The sequence below is a fragment of the Lissotriton helveticus genome, chromosome 3_1 (assembly GCF_964261635.1).
Source record: "Lissotriton helveticus chromosome 3_1, aLisHel1.1, whole genome shotgun sequence".
NCBI lineage: Eukaryota > Metazoa > Chordata > Amphibia > Caudata > Salamandridae > Lissotriton > Lissotriton helveticus.
The window spans coordinates 222,162,358-222,186,099 of NC_136061.1; the positions used below are offsets into that span (position 1 = coordinate 222,162,358).

Sequence of the window (23,742 nt, forward strand, 5' to 3'; positions counted from 1 at the left end):
GCAGCCAAGGCAGAGGAAGGGAGAAGGCCCATGCAACCAACTGGACTAGGAAGGGAGAAGGCATGGAACCCCCCCCAGCGCCAGACTCAGGAAGACCAACAAGGCCCCCGACACGCGAAACACAGCGCCATGCTGCAAAGGCATACAAAAAGCATAAAGTACATCCAGGGAATGCAACCATGGAGCAGACAAAAGAAAGGAAAGCAAAACAACACCAGAGGCCAAAGGCAAAGAGGACACCACCCTGCAAACACAAGAAACCTTTCAGACACTCACCCCCTAGTCATGGATCCGGATTGAATCCATCATCGTTCTTTAGCTCACTTCGCTTTCCCAGTTTAGACCCAGCAACACGCAAATCAGTCTTGACACTGTTGTTCATGGGCACAGTCCAGCCCGATCTGCCAAGTCAGGCCTTCTCTAAACCGGAAGCAAGCATCCTGGGATCGGTTTTGGGGTAACAATCCTCAGCAGCCAAACTAGCGTGAACATAGTGGCAAAGTGAGCAAGGGACCCACGTCTGGGCATACCCTGCCAACTTATGGCAAACAAAGCAAACACAAGGAGATAATGGATGGAGCGCTGAAACTTTTCAGACACTCGCCCCAAGTCACAGATCTGGGTTGAATCCATCATCGTTCTTTAGCTCACTTCGCCACCCCAGTTCAGACACAGCTATATGCAAATCAGTCTTGACCATGTGCCTCATGAGAACAGTCCAGCCCGAACTACCAGCAGGTCCAAGGCGCATCTGGGAAACTGCCTCTGTCACTTCAGAGTCCCACTGTGTGAGCCTCTTTAGACAACTCCGATAGAGAAGAGGTGGACCCATGCTTTCCATGTCTCCTATTTGCCTTTTGCAAGTCCTTAACTCTGTGTAACCACTGCACCACTTGGCCTAGCCAATATGTTCTAAAGATACAATGGGGTATCTCTGTAACCCGCTTCAGGATTGTCTTGGCCCCTCTGTCTGTAAATGAAAGTCTACTTGGGCAATGGGCATCGCTGCCACATGCTAATCTGTGAATATTTTATGGCCCAGTTGGCCTAGCAGCCATTTCGACTGGTCCAAATAAAACTTCTTTGGAGCCTCACATGGCCACCGGTTGATGGTCGACCTGCAACATTAATGCTGAAGCAACCTCTGCATAGGGGTTGACTCTCTGTGGACAGCTGATGCACAGAGGGTCAACCCCTATGCAGAGGTTGCTTAAGCATTAGTTCTTGTTCACGACACTGTTAGGAACAGACAGCGATACCTCTGTAGCACGCTACAATCCGAGTAGCTTTCTCAAACTTTGATTATAAGGCTGTGCGAGTCCCTTCTACATTGGTTTTCTCCCACTTTTCCGACCTGCAACATTCTCATTTCTAGCAGCTGTTGGGAGCCAGTGTCTCATTGTCAAAAGCCTTCTCAGTGTCCACCATAGTTCCACATAGAGCTTCCAAACCTTTACACAGGACTTTACAGCCTAACCTTCCTCGTGACCCACTGGCTCTGCTGTCCAATCAAACCACAGGCACAGGACTTTTCAATATCTGAGCTGAAAGTCCTTTGCCCCCATCTAGATGCAACCTCTAGCGTATCAGTCATCCTTCAGCCTCGGTCAGTAACATTCTCGTCTCACTCATCGCCGATTTGGTGCCGTTGACTGCATTCATTCATCAAACAAACTCATTTTACAGAGCTTCTATTCTGTTGATCTGGACAAATCATTTTGCAATACCATTCTCTTTTCCCATTATTACCCTCCCAAACTATGTCCAGGTGCTAGGCAGGAGATGGAAGAGAAGTCCTAAGTGCTACACCAGCAAGGAGCTCTCGACTGCTTGGAGCCTCAGGATCTGGATGGAGCAATCGAAGATGATAGTGTAGCAGGCCAAGCACTTAATTTCACCGCACAACTCTTATTAAAGTACCACTTTATCAGCTGTGTAACACTACAAATAATTGCTTCAGTCCTGTCCAGTTTCTGCTAAGAAGCTACACACAGTTGTAAGAAAGCGTGGTCACAATCTCATTATCACCCAGCAGTCAAACTGCTCCAAAATGCATAATTGGAAATGAACAAGAGACTTAATCCAGGAGACTCAAAAAAAAAAAAAAATTGCACCAGAAAATAAAACAAATTTAATGTTCCATGGTGACCGTTTTGTATTTCAGGCGATCACTAAATGTTCAGATGTAGTCATTGTTGATCCAGTTGCTGTCTCTGTTGATCCTCTGCCAGAGATTCGATGCAAGAATATGGACTCTTACTTTACCAAGACAATTTACAGTCTTTGTCAGGATATACAGCTCTCAGCTACCATGCCGGTTCACCCTTACAAGACAATATTTTTGGAACTTGTCAGAAATCAACATTCTAACATCGCTTGCTGCCATCTCTCTAATTCAGAAGAACTAAAGATAAAACTCTCCTAATGACATCACCTGTGGGGTTCCCGAACACCTTCTGTTCAAACCAGCCACTCGCAACTATGATTCCTACCCAAGGACCCAATTTTATTAATATAAGGGTAATAATCGGACCAAATTCTGAATCAGGCTATGGTAGTAGTTGTATGATACAGAACTGGTGATGGATAATTGAAAACAGCGCTCTAGGGTTTTATCACATATAAACTGGGTTACAGTATGAAATCTGGTTCGGTGCAATGAGGTAGGGAATAACCACCAGATCCCCAAGTTTGTGGTCGAAGGCCGCTCAGCTATAAACACAAATCCTCTGCAGCAGATTCAGAATTGTACAGCATATCTAGACATGGGTGCAAGGGTTAGAAGCATAAATCTCCTCCTGTACTTATGCTTGCGTAGGTCACCCATTCTTCAACAACTCGGGTTATTCTTTACTGACCAAGGGTTTTCTGTACTGCAAATCTAGATATACCAGCTGTTCCTTTACTGATATGCTTTAAGGGATTTTTGCCTATCAAGAGGAAATAACTGGAGGATAAGCCTACTTATTTCTGGCTACCAAACTGTGGAACAATTTTGCTTTGCCAGTAAGAGACACGCAGAACCATTTAGCCTTTTGCATTTCTTGAATGGCTTTTACTTCAATGTATATAGTAGCATACAACCACAACACTCTAAGGCCAGCTAGTGCTGCATGTTGTTCTGAACAAGAACTTTTGAAATAAAATAACATAAGAGGGAAACCCACAATTTCAGACAATTAAATGCAGCATTCCGTGGCAATCTAAGATGGAGGTAGACCTTCTGTTGCGACTTCTGACCCTATTCTGGTAGAATGAAGAAGACAATTGTCAATATTGTATTCTGCTCCTGACTTAAATCAGCAGCCTTACCCCAACTCTTCACAAAGAAATGTAACTCCTCTTCAGATCCTTGACTGGCCTCCTCATTCCCACATCAAGTGCTAGATGTTTAACTCTAACCAGCTAGAACATGAGGGATCAGATTTGGCAAATTCCGAACAGAAGTCAACCCACCTGTGTACAGAGTAGACCAATGTCTCTATTGGGAAAGCTGAAGTGATCTGGCAAGGAATTCAGGATATTTCTTGACAAATCAGGATCTTTGAAAATCATCACATGCTTGAGCAGTAAATAAATATGCAGACCCCCATTCCTACCATTCCATTGCCACTGCATTCGATTTTTTGTCAGTGAGCAAAGATTTTTCATACAAACGTTTACAGTAACAATGTCACATACCTGTGCACACGATTCCAGCATCCTCATGGTGTCCACAATTATGGATACCCCATCCGAGGCTGAAGCAGGCAGAGAGATAGGGCTCGCCGCCATCACAGTTCACATTGTCCAGCAGGATCAAGCCTGTGCCATATCCAAAGTAGGCATTGCTTTTGTACTCCACAGCCTGTCCGCAGCCCACCTGCCGGCATGCCACACTTGCATCACTCATCCCCCAGTCGTCGTCACATATGGTGCCCCAGTTGCCCTTGTAGAATATTTCCACTCGGCCCTGGCAGGAGTCGGCACCATTTACTACACGAATAGTTCCATCACCTGTAGAGCAACAAAAAAAGTAACAATGCATTTGTTCCTGTACTGGATTTTGCACGAAAGACCAATATTAGGGCAATGTATATTCTATACTCAGGTAGCTTAGATAATGTGTAAGCTGAAGAGAACTATATGGAGCTTAAAAGTCAATAACAGGGCTGGTTTCAGCTTGACTCCCACCTTGGATGCGTTACCTATTTCACCTTACATAGTAGAGTCCTAGTTACATGGTGATCAAAAAAGACTCTTGTGATCCATGTTTCTCATAGCAAGGAACGTAATGCCCATTGGCATTTTTGTTCAGAACAGGCAGGAGTTTAGAATAGTTTTTGGTTTGAGATCATTTCCTTTGATTCATGTCGCCCTAATGAGCTTTCTATTTTCATAATCTTTATGTAGTTCAGAATCTCTAAGGATAAGGGATTATAGGGAATGTGTCCACGGACATTTGCAAAAAAGTTTTGTCCCCAGTCAAATCTAATTTACCTCTAGGTGCACCTCTGGAAACTAAAGAGGCTCAAAACAGAATCAGGGTACAACAGGGCAGCAGCAGTACAATAGCCAAGTCAAGGGATTCAACAGAAGGAGGCAGGAAGATGTGTGGCAGGTCATGACATTGAATGCCACCCAAGCAACTGGGATCGGGTGTTACTTTAGCTGGCACACGGTGAGAGACGGCGTCTGTGAACGGATACACTTACTCTCTCCGCTCTGAATGGCAGCTGTGGCAGCTTTCGTTATGTGGCCCTTCCCAGGTGGAGTCGTTGTCACCTCTGAAAAGAGACGGAACATTGACATTATACAGTATAAGCAATTTTTTTTTTACTAATTAATGACCAGTCATAGCTATGCACTACATTGTTGTAGACCCACTCCCACCAGCTTACTGATTGCCATTTTGGGTTGTGGATGATGCCTTTGGCATATGTACGTAGTCTTTTACTTCCAAGCAAAGTTGCACAGTATATAGGCAATATTATCAATACCGAGGTGGACTAAGTCATAGATTGCATCCCAGTTAGAAAAGTTTGCGGTGTGAAGCAGTTTTAGCATTTAGCTTAAGTTAAAAAATATTTTAGGTTGATATTCTTGCTAATCATCATCCATAAGGTATCAAAGACATGTAGCAGCAAATATTATGGTCTGGTATTGAAAAGTGCAGGAAGTCAGTGGAGTGAAATAAAAAGATTTTAGGAAAACATCTGCTCCAGAAAGAATCGCTCTTCAGAGATACAGCCACCTAGGAAGACTTTCTTTGGCCCGGACCTGCTCTCCTTTGTGGGATGAAGATAGTAGAGTGGGATTTGATGTCCTGCAAACAGGAAGTAGCGCCTTTTCCACAGACAGTAAAGAATGAGGGAAGGTTTAATGACTATCATTCTTTTGCCCTCTGCATAGCTACATACATTAAAGGAAATCCCATCTCTAGACCATAGGGTTGGGGGTCGCAGCTTTACTAACAATAAATGCTAATCCTTGCATCAATTCCCTTTCTTCATAGTTAGACTGTAGATGCAATTCGATCAAACACATGTATGGTTTAATTGACTTTTGAGCCCTATTAAAGGTATTTTTGGGGCCTTCCAGCGTGCACTTGGAATGTATCAAGTGATTGAGGCAATACATTCTTAGTCCAGCAGCTTTTTAATGAAGTAAGCCTGGATTGGGAACAACTAAGCTTTTCATAAAATAAAATAAGGCTGATAAGCCTGGGTGACTTTGGGCCCGATTTAGAGATTAGCGTAGGGGGTACTCTGTCGGAAAAGCAACAGAGTAGCCTCCCACCTACCTGATTTACAGATGGGTGAACCTTAAGGTATGTTGACAACTCCAACTCAGACTCATACATACCTTTTCGATGGCTCTTGCAGTTACAGGAACTGATGTGATGGCGGTTCCTGTAAATGCATTCAAAATGTGCCATGTGGCTCATGACAGCGCTGCACTGCACACTTTCATTTTTCTTTTTTCATTTTCAAAAACAAAATCGCAAAGCAGCATTTAAATAAAAAGTCAATGATTTCCTTGCCATGGGACTTCTATTGCAATGGATAGGGTCATTAAAAAGGTTTTATTTTACATACCAACACGTTTTGGAAGACGGTTTGTAAAAGTGAAAACTGGCAATGTGTCCGCCCACTCTAAATCAGGCGGATGGACACATGGCCAAACCTCCAAAGGTACGGCTGGCTATGATGTCTGTTTGTTCTCCAAACTCAGTGTAATTTCTTATACTTCATCTTTTGCAACATTGATTACCCACGGTTTATACATTTTTTTCTTTATGTTATTCCTCCGTCAGTAACTGTTGGATCCGTTCGGAAGTGCATTTAGACATCCTTGATCGTGATGGTCCTGGTGAGCAATTTGAATATCTTGTCCTAACTACCTGGTTTTACCTTACCTTTTAAACTATACTCAGGGTATATTCTTGGTACGTTTTGCAAATTTTTCTTTATATGTTATCTTATGTTTTTTCACTTGAGCACTTTTATTGTTTTCTGTGCAGATCTCGGTGTCTTCGTGCAGGTTTTATCCTGTTTTATTGTTGGTGTTAGAGGCACTCCAGATAATTTTTAGTGAGTTGGTTGTATTGAGACTCAAAGTACCTTCTGCATTCAGGCATTATTTTTCAATGTGGCTTTCCTGATAAAGGCGCCATGATGACCAAAACGCGTGTTGACATATTCAAGAACTATCATCGTATAATTTTATAAGCCACCATACTGTATTGTCTTATTTTGTATAAATGTTATTGTCTTAATATTTTCCATGTCTTGTTTGTACACATTATGATGCCATATTGTTTAGTGTGAGCATTCAGACCTCTCCCTGCTAAATAACATCAAGGTAGATACAGTTGCTCTAGCTGTATGTGACATCGTAAACATATATCCTAGGTCTGAATTTGTTTTGTGGTATTTTGTTACTTTCTATATACTTATTGTCTTTTTATATAGAACTTTATGAAATCATGAGCTCTGCAACCATTTTACCAATAGTTTTGTATTAATAGAGTAAAAATAAAAATTCATAATCAATAGAGGTACATTGAGTTTATTGATATTACCACAGATCTATGTCTGATATTTCCTTAAGACCAATTGGTTGTCTAGGAATTCTTTTTATGAACGATCCTATTTTCCCTGTCCTAGGAACAATTATTAGTATGATTATTAGTAACAGGGGTCTTTATATTTATACTAGGTACAATATTAGTAACATAAAGTGTTGATGCATTACGTATTGATTTAAGCAGTAACAGTTCAATGTATGCAGTACCTTACTTTTGATAATCACTCAGCTTCTGTAGGTTTGTAATACTAAGGAAGGATCTCCTACCTTCAAGTGTCCACTTCGATGAGTAAAGAGGTTTTACACCATCAGTTTGTTTAGTATGTATATGTCTTACTTTTAAAGAATGCATGGGTTTACAGAGATGGCACCTTGGAGTTGTCCTGGTAGAGGTGTCACACATGCAACCTGCCCTCTAGTTCAAGATGCCTTCCTGTCACAGTAGGAAGACACCAAAGGCCCGGGACTGTGGATAGGATGTAGTATCTCTACGGCCACTCTGCCCCTCTCATATTTCCAATCTCTAGGCACCCACCAGAGTCTGAACTCAAAGATGTTGGCACAAAATCTGGAACAGCTGGCATCATCCAGGCAAGCAAACTCCACTAGCATATATGCTTCATCTCCCACATAGCAACAAGGTGAAATCTAAATATGCCATACAGGGCTATCTGAGATACCTCTTTTTACCAGTTTGCTGATGCTGGAGTTTGACGGAAAGAGGAGTTTGCTATTTATAAACATTTACACTTAGCGACTGTATTGAGATGTGCTCATCTTGTACATGCCTCTAACAGGGGAGTATCAGGGGACGGTAGGACTGCAGGGCCTGGTGTGCTGGTTTCAAGCACAGCATGCCTTAGCCGTGACCCTCAGATCTCCCCATGTAGTAATCACAGAGTCCCTTATGGTGATTGAGCCAGAGTGGTAACCGCGGGGAATAACACCCTGAGTCAATCCAACTTGACCAGAATTCTCACTTGAGTCTGTAATTATGGGCTCAGGACACCCGAGCTGTAATGTAATGTAGTATGGATGTGTAGAGCGCTGCTTGTCACCTGTGAGGGCATGCAGGCGTTGAGTAGGTGAGACTGGACTGAATACGGCCGTCTCGGTGGTCCAGGGAGAAGACTAGTTGAATTGCCAGGTCTTCAGCTTCTTGCAGAACTCAAGCAGTAGAGCTGGGCTTCTGTGCGCTGCTGTACAGGCTGCGGCGAGCAGCTGCTGTGCCTGTCCTCTGCCCACCCGACTCCTGCACAATTGGTTGAGCTGCAAATGCTCCCCCAGCTCTCACCTCACCTGTACTGCCCTAACACCCTGCCCACACCTACACACACACCAAGGGTCAGAGCGAAGTCCCCACATTCATCTGCCCCCCTGCTTCAGGCAGGAGATACATGGATGCGGATTTTGAACTGTTATTTTCCGGAGAAAGGGAAAAACACACAGATTGGGACCCGATTTTCTCAGGTCCAAGTATTATTTCCCATTCTTGGGTAATACCTCGTAGTGTTGGCATATAGGGGCAGGGACACAGGCAAGAATCAAACATTCAAGCCTTACAGTATCCCCATATTTAAATCCAGGGAACACATAAAGGGTGCCAAAGAGGCACAGAGGCCCAGGGCAAGCCCAGCCATGACCTGTAAATGTAAGGATGTAAGGTGGCAGTGCCAACCCTTAGGAAACAGCTTAACAGAGGCGCAAAGCAGGAAGAGTGTAGAAATAATTTCTGTGATGGGGGGGGGTGGGGGGGAGGGGTTCTTGGTGTGGGGGAAGCACTGGACAAAAGGGAGTAGTTTTGATTTTACAGGGAAAGGAAGGGAAGTATGGCAGTTGGAAACGGCAAGGGAGGGAGAAACAGATGGAATTGAAGGCAAACAGTAACAAGAAATACGGCAATCAGTATAGGTGCAAGAGTCTCAGATCTGTAATGGTTGATTCAGGGTTAATAAATGTGGGAATCATTGAAGATCATCTATGAGTGCATGTATTAGAATAGTTACTATGAATGTATGTGGACTGAACGATAGAATAAAGAGACAGAGGGTAGCTTTATTGCTGAAGAACACTCAAGCTGATTTTATTTGCCTCCAGGAAACTCATATAGAGGGGAACAAACGATTTATGCTGGAACAACTGGGGTTTCGCTTACTGGCCCACTCGAAACAGGGGGCTAAAATTAGGGGGGTTGCTATTCTAACGAAACACTTAGACATAAGAACAAGGAATAAATTTGAAGATCAATGGGGGAGATGTGCCTTGATTGAATGCTTTATAGGAGAGGAATGGGTCAATATTGGTTCTATTTACGGGTCTACAGAGGATGACCCAGAGCTATTTGAGTTTTTAGATATCGAATTATTCTCATGGGCATCAAGAGTTATCTTAGCTGGGGACTTTAACATTAACGGGGCCACAGGTCTGGGTTTGGATGCTATGGGACAATATCAAGGCAGGAAGAGGAGGGTATGCAGAGCAATCTTGAGTATGGCTAGGAATAACGCATTGGAAGACGTATGGGGGGCACAGAAATTTTTGGATCCAGGTTTTACATTCTTTTCGGCACCACATCGTAAATGTGTCCGGCTGGATTATTTTTTTACATCAAGGTCATTACTAGCCAATATGAAAATAGAAAGACTGCCACGTATCCTGTCGGATCATAATCCCCTAAAGCTTATCGTGGAAGGCAGTGGGTTCAGGAGGCGGGCAAAATCATGGACGTTTGAAAAAGAATTACTGAAAGATGAAGAATATATCACACACATGCATTCCTGGATTAAAAATGTTTGGGATATTAACAGGGGGAGTACTAGCACTGGGAATGATTGGGACACGTTCAAGGCAGGGGTTAGAGGGGAGACACTCAGTTATAGTATAGCTAAACAGAAAAAAGAAAAGATAAGGAATGACCTGCTAAATACTGCCCTGTTAGAGGCGGAAGCAAGATTGGTTCAGGCCACGATAGACCATCAGGAGTTTGCTCAACGATTATTGGAGGTAACGATAGCTAAGACAGAGGCTGTAGAAGGAGTGGCAATTAAGGCGGCTAAAATATATGATACAAGGAGGGAGAACTGTTATGAGTGTAGTGAAAGGGTTGGCCGGACCCTAGCAGCGCGTACTAGACAAAGGTTAGCGAAGGGGGAAATAAAAGAAATAAAAGATAGTAGTGGTAATATATACACGGACGATAAGGGGATTCTTGAGGTGTTTAGGGAGTTTTATAGTAAACTTTATAAGGAGGAGCAAGATAGAGATAGTGAGGAAATATTGGGCTACTTACGGAACATACCTGCCAAAGTGCTAGACAATGAAGATAGAGCATACCTGGACGCCTGCTTAAGAGACGAGGAAATTAGTGAAGTAATTTTGGTTTACCCTCTGGTAAAGCAGCTGGACCTGATCTGATTCCGGGAGAGTTCTATAAGGTATTCATATCTTCAAATTTTCAGGATTTAGTGAGAACGTTTAGGGGAGTACAGTCGGGGTTATCGACCCCAGCTAGTTGGGCCGGGGCAGATATCGTAATATTACTCAAAAAAGGGAAGGAGCCAACAGAACCAGGCTCATATCGTCCTATAACCCTGATTAACGCAGACTTAAAAATATTCTCCAAAGTATTGGCAGTTAGATTTGCCAAGGTAATAGGGCAGATTGTCAGTACAAATCAGCATGGCTTTATACCACATAGAGGTACCACGTTGCATATCAGGAAGATGGTTACGCTATTTGATGTTCAGGGTACGGAGGGGAACCCTATGGCTGCTATGTTATTAGATGCCGAAAAGGCCTTTGACAGGGTGGCTTGGGAGTTCTTGTGGGCTGTGTTAAGGAGAGGGGGATTTGGTGAAGGGTTCATCAGAGTGATTCAAACATTATATACAAATCCGATGGCCTGCGTTAGGGTAAACTCAGGTCGCACCTCACCCTTTGCAATCACCAGGGGCACAAGGCAGGGGTGCCGGTGCTCACCCCTCCTATTTACTATGTACATCGACCCACTGATTTTGAGATTAGAGCAAAACGTTAGAATCAGGCCGTTAACCACTCGTATGGGGGATATTAAAGTCCTTGCTTACGCGGACGACATCGCGGTTATTACACCTAGGCCGGCGGAGGCAATAGGAGAAATTGAATCAGAGGCAGAATTATTCGGACGGGTGGCAGGGTATGCCCTGAACAAAAGCAAGTCTCAAATTATAAAGAACTCTCACACAGATTGCACAGATGAACGGGTGACTAGTGAGGGGGTGTACCTGGGCATTACTATTACGGCAGAATTGGAGAAGCTGGTGGAAATCAATATTGATCCAATTATTAATATAGCAAGGAAGGATCTAGATAGGGTACATAACTTGCACATGTCTATAGTAGGTAGGGTAAACTATGTAAAAATGAATTTATTGCCGAAATTTTTGTATTTCTTTAGAACGATACCACTTTTTTTTAATATGATTTGGCTAACCAAGATAGAGAGCATGGTGAATCGATTTATCTGGTCACAGGGTAAGACCAGAAGAGCTTTGAAATACATGTCCTTGCCACGGGACAGGGGAGGATGGTCACTTCCAGACTTACGAATGTATTATTGGGCAGCGGCACTACAGCAGATGACAGGCCTGTTGGGAGGCGCTGAGAGGGAAAGGGAAAACTTTACAGGATCTACAGAGGTGTACGGATTAATTCTAGGTGACGAGACAAATAATGCATTCCTTAGATATTCTGAACCAAGTTACTTTAAACGAACCAGATTCAAGACGCTAGAAGCTGCATATAAAGTCTGGAAGGCGTTCAAAAAGAGTTTTGGACTGGGAAGGTATCATGCACATACTAGGCTTACAGAGGATCCTATGCTGCCTCCAGAGATTTTTGCTGACAGTATATTTAAGGAGTGGGGCCGATTGGGAATTAATAGGATGGGTGACTTAATAGGGGAATCAGGGGTACGGCAATTTATAGAAATTCAGCAGACATTAGGAGTTAGCACAAGGAGTTTTTTTAAATACTTACAGACAAGAAGTTTTCTGGGTAGTAAAAGAGGGGGCCCAATGGGTTTCACGGACAATCCAATACTACAGATAATAGAAGGGGGACACTCGTGCACAATAAAAAGGTTTTATGCAGAACTTATAGAGCATAGAGGGGATGACTTAGGAAAATTTGAAGCTAAATGGATGGAAGCATTAGCAATATCTGAAGGTGTCTTTGAAAAATCATTACAGTTAGGACAGGATATTCTCTGTTCATCGGCTCTACAAGCTCAACACTACAAAACTCTGTTTAAGCTATACTATACCCCAGTCAGAATTGCTCAGTGGGGAGGGACACAGGGGATCAGGTGCCCAAGATGTGATAGCTTGGAGGCTGACATGAAACATATGTTTGCAGAGTGCCCAAATCTTCTCCCTCTAATAAGCAGTATTGAAGTTTTTTTGATAAATCTTTGAACTATAAATTGAAGTTGTGTTCGGAAGTAATTCTATTAGGGGTGGAGGAAAGCATATCCCAACAACAACTTGGTTGTTTCATTTTTGTGGCTATGGCTGTTCTTCGCCTATGCATAGCCTCAGCGTGGCGAGATAAGTTACCACCCTCGATGCAGCAATGGCTGGCTAGGCTATTACATATGCATAATCTTGAAAAGGCTATCTACGCTAGGAGGGGGAAGAAAGGTAGAGCATTAGGCTTACAGATTTGGAAGCCAATTGCAGACTGGAAAAATAGGATGGTGAATGTATAGGAAGTGTAGAAATTGGACAAAAATGTACATGTATTTCCTATTTCTCCTTACTTTTTTTGTTGTTCTTATTTGGTGTGGAATGTTAGTACATTATTGAAATTTTCATTTAGTGGTATCATATTTAAAAGTCATGTAAAGTATACTTAGGTGTTGCTAACCCTCTTTTTTTTAATTTCTGTCAACGGTCCAGTAGGCACCATGAGGACCAAAGAAGACACGGTCACAGAACTTGAAAACATGGTGTCGAGCAGGCCCCGATAGAATCTAGCAGACGAAACTCTAACAAGCCAGGAGCCATGGTGTCATCTGTGGCTGTTTTTTCTCTTGTGCCCCTAACAGCTAGTCCTTCAAATGACAATATCAGAGCTGTGAATCTCCATGTACAAGACTTTGACTATGGAAAAAAGGTTTCTCAAAAGTCGGCATTCAAGTTATCATCAACCAGGATAAATGTGTCAAAAGGACCCAGATCAGGAGTTGACAGGGACATTTAGGTGGATAACTGCATATATGTCAACAAACAGGCATCAATATTTGTATCAATATTATCATGGGAGTTATGGACTAAATCATTTAGGCCCTCATTACAAGTGGAGGCATTCCAGCTGGAGAGATAAATGTAGGTGGAATTCTGTGGATCCAGCAATGTGCGATCTTGGACTCTATATGTCTGGGCCCAGTTTCACCAGAGGACAGCCCGTCCCCTCCCCACTACAGGATCATCACGTGGGTTATACAGTGCTCCAACAATAAAGTCTCTGGACCCCTCTCAGCCTTTCTCACTCCTGCATGTGGAAAAAGGATCCGCCACTGGTAAATGACGATCAAGAGGATATGTTCAGCCTACTTTTCACCCTACCCTCTACCTGCACAGAGCACAACACGAGGTGCCCCTACTATGCCCTAGCACACAAGCTCATTTCCTGCAACGCAAACCTGCCCTCTCACAAATACTTTTCACCCGCTCTGAGCAGGCACAGAATGTCAGCAATTTTCTTCCAGGAATCGAGTAAAAATAACCTCATAAAAAAGACTCAGTTGTCCAGAGTCCACATAGTTATTTCCTATTCTGGGGACAAAACTCAGAATCAGTGGATTTTGGTGCAGGACTAATAGGCACAACAGATTCTGCTGAACGCGTAATGAGGACTGTGAGAAGCTGGCCTGGTATATGATGTCCACTTATATAAGTGGGCATCCTGCATCAGGCCAGACAACCCTTATGGTGATTTAAGAGGTCTTAGACAACCTTAGAAAGCTCTATAAGTGGTAGCTGTAAAGAGCATCCGTCAGGTTTAGTCCAGAGGGAGTGTAAAGCAGCTTGTTTTACCAGAATGCAATCTTATAGTATAGATTAAATTAAAAATAACCCACAAGGTATTTATAAAAATAGGAATTTATTATATAATACTCTCTAACACATACAAATATCTCCTACCCGGAGATATGCACAATGCACACAATACTTTACGAAGAAATGCAGTAAATAGCACAGAATACGCTCGGACCCCAGGGGGGACCAAACCATATACTAAGAAAGTGGTATGAGAACCACAACGCAAGTCAGGATAATGTCAAGCGCACGTAGAAGTGCCGGGGACACAAGGAACCACCCACGGTCTGAGACTAGGAGCCCCACGGAAGTCGTGTGCCATGTGAGAACACAACTGCGTTCTCCATACAAGACTACGTGTAATTCACGGTTGGAATTTTAAAGATTAAGGACCCTGAAGAAACCGTGTGGAAGACAGAAGGTTGGAGAGCCACCCCACCCGTGGATACCCTAGCACCCACGTTATCTACACCAGGGAAGCTGGGTGCATACGTGTAAAGTGGTGTCAGAAACAGCTGTCGAATCTAAAAGTGGACTTCAGAAAAGTGCTGCTGTTGGAGAAGGAGAAAGTGACCGGTGGAATCCAAAGGTGGATTCTAGATGAGAGGTACCTGCAAGCAGGGGGGACAGAGTCTATGTCACTCAAGAGTGACCATGATACTTGGAAGACGAATACCCTCCGATTTTGGGTGTTGCAGGAGAGTTGACAATGACATTGACTCTGCAGCTGTGAGGACCAGGCGATGCTGAGGAAGACCAGGAGCATGCACAAGCTGCCCCAGGAAGTATGTTGAGTGCTGAGGGGTCGGTGTCTGGCGGGAGCACCAACAAGGCTTGACAGATGCAACCAACGCATCTATTGAAGAAGGAGCAACGCGGGACAGCAAGGCCCAGAGGACTCACCACAGCAGGGGAGTCAGGACAGGCCCCGAGCAATCACTGGAACCCAAGTGAAACAAAGGTGACCCTCAATAGGACCCACAGGCCGGAGGCACTGGAGTCCCAAGAGGACCTCGAGCAGCTCACCAAAAGATGAAGGCCACGGTGAACACAATGCGGTTTGGCTGAAGATTCTGGTCACTGGAGGTGCTTGAGGCTTCTTGGAGCCCGAAGATCTTGGTGGAAGGAAAACAACAAGCCTTTGCAACTGCAAGTTGATGCAGTGCACAGGGGTTCAGGTATTGCAGCACCCGCTAAGGATACTGGCCTCAAACTTGGTAAGAGGGCAGGGCAGGCCTCGAGAGCTGTGGAGTACCACCACCTGTGTTGCAAAACCTTTCAGAGTCCGGAGGAGCTCAGGATCATCAGACCGGTCAACTTAGTTGCAGTGCCTGCAAATGCAGGGAAGTGACTCCTTCACTTCAAGGGAGATTCCTTCAGGTGTCTTTGAAGCCCACAGGCTTTGAAAGGTTCCTGTATGGTGCACAAGCACAGACAATGCAGCAGACTGGAAGGGAGACAAAGTCAAGCCCAAACAAAGTCCAGCGAAGTCCAGAGTGCCCAGACGGTAGAAGAAGTGGTGTCTGATCGGAATCTTGTTCCACAACGAATCTAGGGACCCACCCACAGCTAAGCCCTTAAGTCCCTGAAGGAAAGGGTTGGGACGATTCAGGGGACCCTCCCAGGGGAGGGTCTAGGACAGGGGGAGGTAACTCCTATGTCCTTTGTTCAGTTTCGCGCCAGAGCGGGAGCCAATGGCTCCCAGGACTGGTTTGAACTGCACTGTGCATGGGGACACCAAAAGTACCCCTCATGCAGACTTAGTGGTGCTGGCAAGTGCACCCACCCAATCCCAATACACTAAATCCCTGCTCAAGCTTGCCTCAGCAGCAGGAGGGCAGAAATGTGTATCTGGTCAGCAGCAACGATTTTTGGCTGTCCGGGTCTAGAAGGTTGGCACCGGGAACACTGAGAGCCAAACGGAGGGCTCTTCCAGGGGTTGGAATCATACTTCCCACACTGTTTACAGCGTGGGAGGTATGATTCCAACATGTTTGATACCAAATATGATAGGATTTGTTGCAGCCAGTTCCAAGATGGTCACTGCCTAATTATCCTGTGCCCCTCTATATGGTATATGGCTGCTTCACTGACAACCCGAGAGAATGGACTCCATAGGCTGTAGGGGTGTCCTGCTCATGCAGGGGTCCCCTCTCACTTAGAACCAAGCACCCTTCCTTCAGGACTGCAAAGGCCTGCTATAGGGTTGACATAGGTTTTAAGTGCAGTGACCCAAGATATAGGAAACCTATATCTTTATAAGTGGTGCTAGCGCCAGCGTGCACAGGCTGCAATGGCATGCCTGTAGTTCCAATTTGAATGGTCTTCCATGCGTGGCATAATACATGCTTTGGCCCATTGGAGACCTCTTGGGTACCTATGCCCTGGGTACCTTAGTACCATATACTAGGGTCTTATAATGGTACCCCAGTATCTAATCTGGGATGTACCCAAGTACTGAACATGACAATGTAGGGATAAAGCAGATAGACAGGGGTCCTGAATAGCGGGATCCCAGTCAGACTATCTAATAAGAGCTTAGCACCAGGCAAAAAGTGGGGTAATCGTAGAAGCAGATGCTACTTTTCTACAAGGACCTAATTCTCAATCATCTATGATTCTTTAGCAAACCACTTTGTCAAAAAAAACAAAAACATATTTGTATACACCTTAAAGTTCATTAGCAAAACACATCTATGGAAGTCCATTTCTGCATCAAACCTCACTCGGACGCATTTATATGAAACCAAACAATCAACCATAGGGTCTGATTTAAACCATGGAGGTTAGTCCACATATATTCTGCTGGAGCAGTGGAGGTCTGGCCTCAAAACACACTGTGGCAGACTGTTCGACTTATTGAGTGTTCACCACCGTCCGAGGGGCTACCCCAGCAGGAGCATTCTCATCATAAATGAATGCCGGGTGGGTCACCATGTCCTGGTGCAACAGGACAATTTTTTTTTAACGAAAACAAACTCCAAAAAATGAGTTGTTTCCCAAAAGAATAAAATACATATAAACAAAACCAATTATGCTGAGGCGCATAGAGTTTTGCATATGGGGGTCACTGTTAATTTTCCATTCCGTAGTCCACTCTGCCTCCCATTGTAGTTTGGACAGTGAAAACCTGCAAGTAAGGACTGTGTTGAATAGGTTGGACCTCCTGAGGCCCTGAACGCACTGGTCCTGTGGTGAACTGGCTGAACCCAATGACTGCACAGAAGCGGACAGGAGGAGGCTCCACCGCTAAGGTGGAGGAGTGTCACCTCACTGCTGCTGTGCAGGAGTAAAAGAAAGGAAAAATAAAATGATAATAACTCTATGTTATTATCATTTCATTCTTCCCTGCTGCGGCAGCATGAGGGCGAGGCTGCTCTGCTGGCAGAGCAGGGGAGGAGTGGTAGGCACACTAAAGTGTGCATAATGCTTTGACTGACCCTCTCAGGCAGGCCAAACCGTCATGCGCACTTTAGCATGTTCTCAATGCAGTCTGCATTACTGCCTGCAGAGAACATGCCCTGTCTGAGAGCTGAACCACGGCTCTCAGACCTATCACAGTGCTGCATTGCAGCGTTGTGAATGGTTATGGGGAGCCAATCCGAGTTGTGATTGCCTCAGGGTAGCCTGGCTGCTTCCTGTTTGGCAGAGGATAGACGACGTGGGACAGAGCGGCGAGGAGGTAAGTGGATTTTTCTTTTTTCTTTACAATTATATCTCCTTACCCCCCTTCACCCCACCACCCCAGATCTGTGCTGCCCGCCACTGGCATAGTGAGCTGTTCTCGCAACTCTAAATGGGGTAGTGTAGCCATGTGTTTGACAGAGCGGAGGCTCTACCAATTTATGCTGGAGCTAATGCTTAGACAAGCACAAATGAGTACCTAGGATCCTTTCAACCTATATTAAGTGCTGAAATTCCAGGAGCTACTTGAATAAAAGATTCAAAGCTGCTGCCCTGTACGTATGAAGCATTCCGGACAGCTCCAATGGTGTCACTTTTCATAAACGTTTTCAACACCTTTGTTTTGGGTGTGATACCGAACATGTATTATAAGCCTTATAATTGAACCCACTTTGCTGGTCAAGAAGACTCGGATGAGGCAGGCACTCTTATCCTATCCCCTGGCTGCTTCTGACACTCACCAATCACATCAAACCAGTTGGAATCATTGGTAAAGCTCAGAAAAATGTAATACATGTGATGGCAGGGGTATCATGTTTCATCTGTGGTGGTCACAGGAATATCAGACAAATGCTGCTACGGTGAAGTCACAGATCTTTCAAACACCCCTAGAATTGGATCTAGTCGCAATGCTGTTGGGCAACAGGCATGATCAAGAAAAATATCCCACAACGCCTCTCGGTGGGACTTTGGAAAGTCACTGACTTACCTCCTAGGCCTTCGGTGGCCTTAACTGTCAACTATCCACACAATGGAAAAACTGACAGCTGTCAAATTATGAAGATAGAAAGAAGTTTACATGGAAATGTACGATGTAGACAGAAAGCAAGGATGACTCACTCCGGCAGGAGCCTGTGACGCACTTCAGTAAAACAGATATCACCTTAGGATCTGATTGCGTAAAGCGCTTCCCTCTGCTTCCTACCCCTGCACTTCCTCCCTCTATTACACGCTCTGTTTGATGTCCCCGCTCCGGAATGGAAGGCTCAGCATGGCTGTCAGGGGTTGGGTATGGCGAGCTCAGCATGGCGGTCAAGGGCTGCGTATATCGTTCAGGCACATCGGACACCTCGTCTTGGGCACCAAGCTGATGACGCTTAAAAAGCACAGTAGCTGTGATATGCGTCACAGATCTAATGTAGATACAATGGTAGAAAACACAACAGCCTGTTGCACAGGATGATACATCATTCTGCAGCTTTTGTTCCTTGTGTTATGCAGAGTGAAACCCTTCGGCCATGGCTGTTATGTATCGTGGTCTACATGTTAGCATAATTAACCCAGAATCGTCTCAAGGGAAGCTGGTGGTACCTAGTGTTCTTCTGTATCTGATTCATGAGGACCTGCTAAGTGTCCAAATACACAAAAGAGTGAAGGGTGAGATGCTGCAGTTTTTCTCAGCCTCTACTAGTTATTCACGATATCATCCATGCTGCAATCCCTGTATAAATGCAGGTTACAATTCTGCATTCCCTGTATCAAAAGCCTGTCTCTAATTTCTTTATTATACAATTCTGCAATCCCTGTATCAAAAGCCTGTCTCGAGTTTCTTAGGAATACAATTCTGCAATGCCTGTATCAAAAACCTGTCTCTAATTTCTTTATAATACAATTCTGCAATCCCTGCATCAAAAGCCTGTCTCTAATTTCTTTATAATACAATCCTGCAATCCCTGTATCAAAAGTCTGTCTCTAGTTTTTTAGGAATACAATTCTGCAATCCCTGTATCAAAAACCTGTCTCTAGTTTCTTTATAATACAATTCTGCAATTCCTATATCAAAAGACTGTCTCTAGTTTCTTTATAATACAATTCTGCAATCCCTGTATCAAAAGCCTGTCTCGAGTTTCTTTATAATACAATTCTGCAATTCCTGTATCAAAAGCCTGTCTCTAGTTTCTTTATAATACAATTCTGCAATTCCTGTATCAAAAGCCTGTCTCGAGTTTCTTTATAATACAATTCTGCAATTCCTGTATCAAAAGCCTGTCTCTAGTTTCTTTATAATACAATTCTGCAATCCCTGTATCAAAAGCCTGTCTCTAGTTTCTTTATAATCGATGTAATAACTCAACTGTAATAACTTATTTCAGTGGAGTTCTGAAGTCAGTGCCTTCTGCGAGAGCCAGCAGCCCAGGTGAAGGGCAGGTCAGGTCACCGAGCATAATTAAAGCAGCTGTTTAAATAGCAACATGAAAGGTTACTTTTCTTTCTTCTGCTCTGTTTTTCTACAATGGCAATCTGAATGGGAAGGCTTATGGCAGCATTTTTATTGTTTTCACTCCTGAGGCAGTTATAGAAAAGTAGAATCTTTCTGTATGTTTCTACTATGTGTTTTTTTTATTTAATGACACATTTAATTGATTCTATCTTTTTGGTACAATTATTTTACTGTTTTTCATGTGTTTAATTTAAACACTAGAGATTCTATTTTTATTCTTCATGTTTGGAAACAAGTTCTCTCACGTGAAAGAGCTATGCACCAAGTAATTAAGTAGATTGTGGGAAAGATGATGGTGTGACCATGTTTTGTAAGGAATAACGTACCATCTGCCATAAAATATAAGGCTATTACAAGTCACCTTGGAGTTCCACAACCTTACAAAGGAACTCGACCTTTGGCCTCGTTCATTTATACGGTTACACAACTCCTAGGTGACTGGCAATATCCTTTTAATGTAAGGCAGAGGGTCATTTACCCATATATAATCGGTGACTTGTAACGCATCCAGCCGCCGATTATAAAGAAAAGACGTCAGAACTCAAATCTAATACGTTTGCAACCGAGTTCTGATGTCACAATGTGTGCTGCCAGAGTCAGCTGCTGAGGTGAAAGGCAGGTAATGAATGGAGCAGCTGTTTAAAGCAACCAAAATAAAACCTTGCTTCTCTTTCTTCTGCACTATTTTTCTACTTTACAGTGACAAGTTGAAATAGCATGTTTATTTTTTGCACTCCTTCGACAATTATGCAAAAATTAGAATCTTTCTACATGTTCTAAACATTCTCAGCTACAGCAGTTTTTTTTTAAACTGACTTGCATTGAACCGTTTCTAATATTTGCAACAAATATCTTTGATGTGTTTAATTTTGCAATAGGGGTTCTATTTTTATTCTTCATGTTAGCAAACATGCTCTCTCTTGTACATGAAAGAGCTACGCATCAAGGTTTTAAGTGGGCGTGCCCTTGTATCAATATGGGACAAAATACCATCTTCTGTACAAGATGAAGATATTGCAAGTCACTTCGGAGTTCCATAACAACATAAAGGAACTCAGCCTTTAGCCTAATTCATCTATATGGATCTGGAACTCCTCAGTGACTTGCTATATCCTTATAATGTATGGCCTGGGGTACCTTATCCCTAATATAACTGGAACTGACAGCACGCAACCTGTCACAAGAAGTAATGAAAAATTATGTGCAAGTTAAATATAAGGTGTAACCTCATGGGAGGTGATGACACACAAAGTCAGATCAGTGACAGGATTACATTGCAGGTAATAATTGCTAAATAAAAATATAACACTGCTAATAACGTAAATAGAGTATACTCCCCATTTTGTGTTTAATGCAGGTAAAAAGAAGTGCACATGACCAAGGTTTTTCTTGGTGCTGCCAGGTGCTGGGTTTGCCAAATATCAAGGCTGTCTGTGCTTCCTCCTGAAGCCTCCTTTTTCCGCCACCCTACACCTTTATGTCTCTTTAATCCACTCTTCCAGATTCTTTTTAGGTCGAGCCTAGACAGCGCATGCGCTGTAGCAAGACCTACAGTAAACGCAATATAGAGGGTAATTTCTCCTACCATTCTCCTGCTGATTGCCATTTGTTAACTCTGTCATTGCTCTTGTTAGCTGGCTTATCGTTGGCTTGTGATCCGTCACGTCATTACCGTTTTCCTTCCGTTTTGCAGGAAGCCGCACCGACCAACTACTGTTTAGTTGCGCTGGGCTGTTATCTTGGCTGTTATCTTGCCATTTAGGGACTACTTCCTTGTTTTTAACAAATCTTCAGTTGTCATCGCTTGTTTCCTTTTACTTGGTCTAACCTTTTAACTTATATTCTGAAAATTCAAGGTTGGTTCGTTGCTTCCAGCCTCAATTACCTCTTTCCTGCTGAAGCCACACAGGAGGCTGCTCAGAAAAGAAACATTTGCAATGTAATACATTTCACAGTACTCAAAATGTGAGTTATTGGCATTGCGCGTGCAATTTTGCTAAAATGTTTCTGGAGCAAATAGGATGAAACTGATGTTAATGACCAGAATACAATTTAGATCATGTAATTATATTGTTCTCCATTAAAAAGTACGAATTATATTACAATAAGCTAAATGATAAATTAACTAAGATGCTCTGTAGGAAGGTTCTGTGCACACGCTCTGGAAGAGGGATGCACAGAGATAGAGTACTACATTAAGCCATGCAAGGGAAGAAACAATGCCTGTTTTCAGACAGCTGTCTTTACTAATGTGAGAGGCTGGGCCCAGGGACAACAAAAGAATCCAGCTTTATGTGTGTAGTTGTGTAGGAAGGGCCCCAGAAGAAATAAACAACAAAGCTTGCATACAAAACGTAAGGTAAAATGGCACTTAATGATTTTTTTTGCCATCAAAGAGCATTTCAGAGATTGGCATCTCAGACGCAGGCAGCCATATCGCGCGCCTCTGTTGCTGATCTGTGACTGGAACTAAATCCTGGCCCTGCGAGGCGAAATTGTAATTGACTTGTATGCACCCATTTTCGGTGTCAAAAACCATCCTTTGCAGGTCATTCTTCAAATAAAAATTGCAACAGCTGATCCATATTTCATGCTTGGCAAAGCTTCACCAATCCCTAGGGAGAAGAAACAGCAGTGGCGCATAATTTCACATTTTACCAGGGGCTCAGAAATCAATTTAATTCTGGAAATGGATGCGCTTGGCCACTCTAGTAAGACCTGGAGCCCACCGACATCGGATGCATTAGACCCAGTGGGTGAGGTCAGAACATAGCAGCAGCCCTCACTCCTTTCCTATGGCTAGTAATTCCCAAAACCCTCTTTCTTTACCCCTCAAGAGCCCGTGAAAGCACATTTCTCGAATACGGCTGACCCCCACAACGCTGCTGGGTTGTACATTAAATCCTTTTAACACCCTCTGCCAACCATTTAAACAAGCATTTGCAATGCAATAGGTCTTGCATTTACACGAGTTTGAGCTATTGGCATTGTAAACCGGCGTTTTCGGATATTAAAAAGCACGGCAATTCGGCTTTCCTTTATTTTTTTCATCAATTCATGCTGCCCATTTGTGATTTATGACTTTTGCTACAAGACCTTAACCATACTCTAATTACTACTATGTAAGGCTCTCCTCATCATAATGCACCTCATATGCAGAAGCTCAATAGACTCTGTTTGTATTGTCTTTTTTGAGCAAAAATACCAGTTTCTACATTGCTTCCATGGAAATCTTTCATGATGTTACCAGCAACTCATATGACTTTTTGACCTTTTCTTATTCGCACGAATGGTTATGAATGCTTTCTTCTACTTGCCATGCCCTCCAGCATCTAATGTTCTATACGCGTTTGATCTACTAAATGCATACCACGGTTGATTTTTTTTTATCCTCTTTTGGCAAGTGCTGGAGTGCGGACAGAGGACGTCATGATTCCTTTTTTGCTCGTTTTGGTCCTACACTGCTTAAGAGGTGTTCTTTTTCAGCTTATGGGCAGACTAAAATCTTCATAAAAAAATCAGTCTCACTTCACGACATTCCAGGATGGCTAGTGAAACTTCACTTTCGGTTAGAGCCTCGTTTTTAGGTACTAAGCCCAAGAGAGCTAAAAATGACCCTCCCCCTCCCATCTTATCATCTCAAAACCCTGTTCTCGATATCATTATGGATGAGGTGAGGGGGTTAAAATC

At 43.4% G+C, this 23,742-nt stretch overlaps 1 protein-coding gene across 1 annotated transcript in view; it reads right to left on the reverse strand.

Moving 5' to 3' along the window:
• SSC4D (scavenger receptor cysteine rich family member with 4 domains) overlaps nt 1–23,742 on the reverse strand; it is a 307,544-nt gene that overhangs the window by 78,305 nt on the left and 205,497 nt on the right. Inside the window, exons 5-6 of the mRNA XM_078679653.1 lie at nt 4,695–4,766; nt 3,682–3,996 (exon numbers count right to left, since the gene is read on the reverse strand). Coding sequence (XP_078535779.1) covers nt 3,682–3,996; nt 4,695–4,766 — 387 coding nt within the window. The remainder of the gene's footprint in view (nt 1–3,681; nt 3,997–4,694; nt 4,767–23,742) is intronic.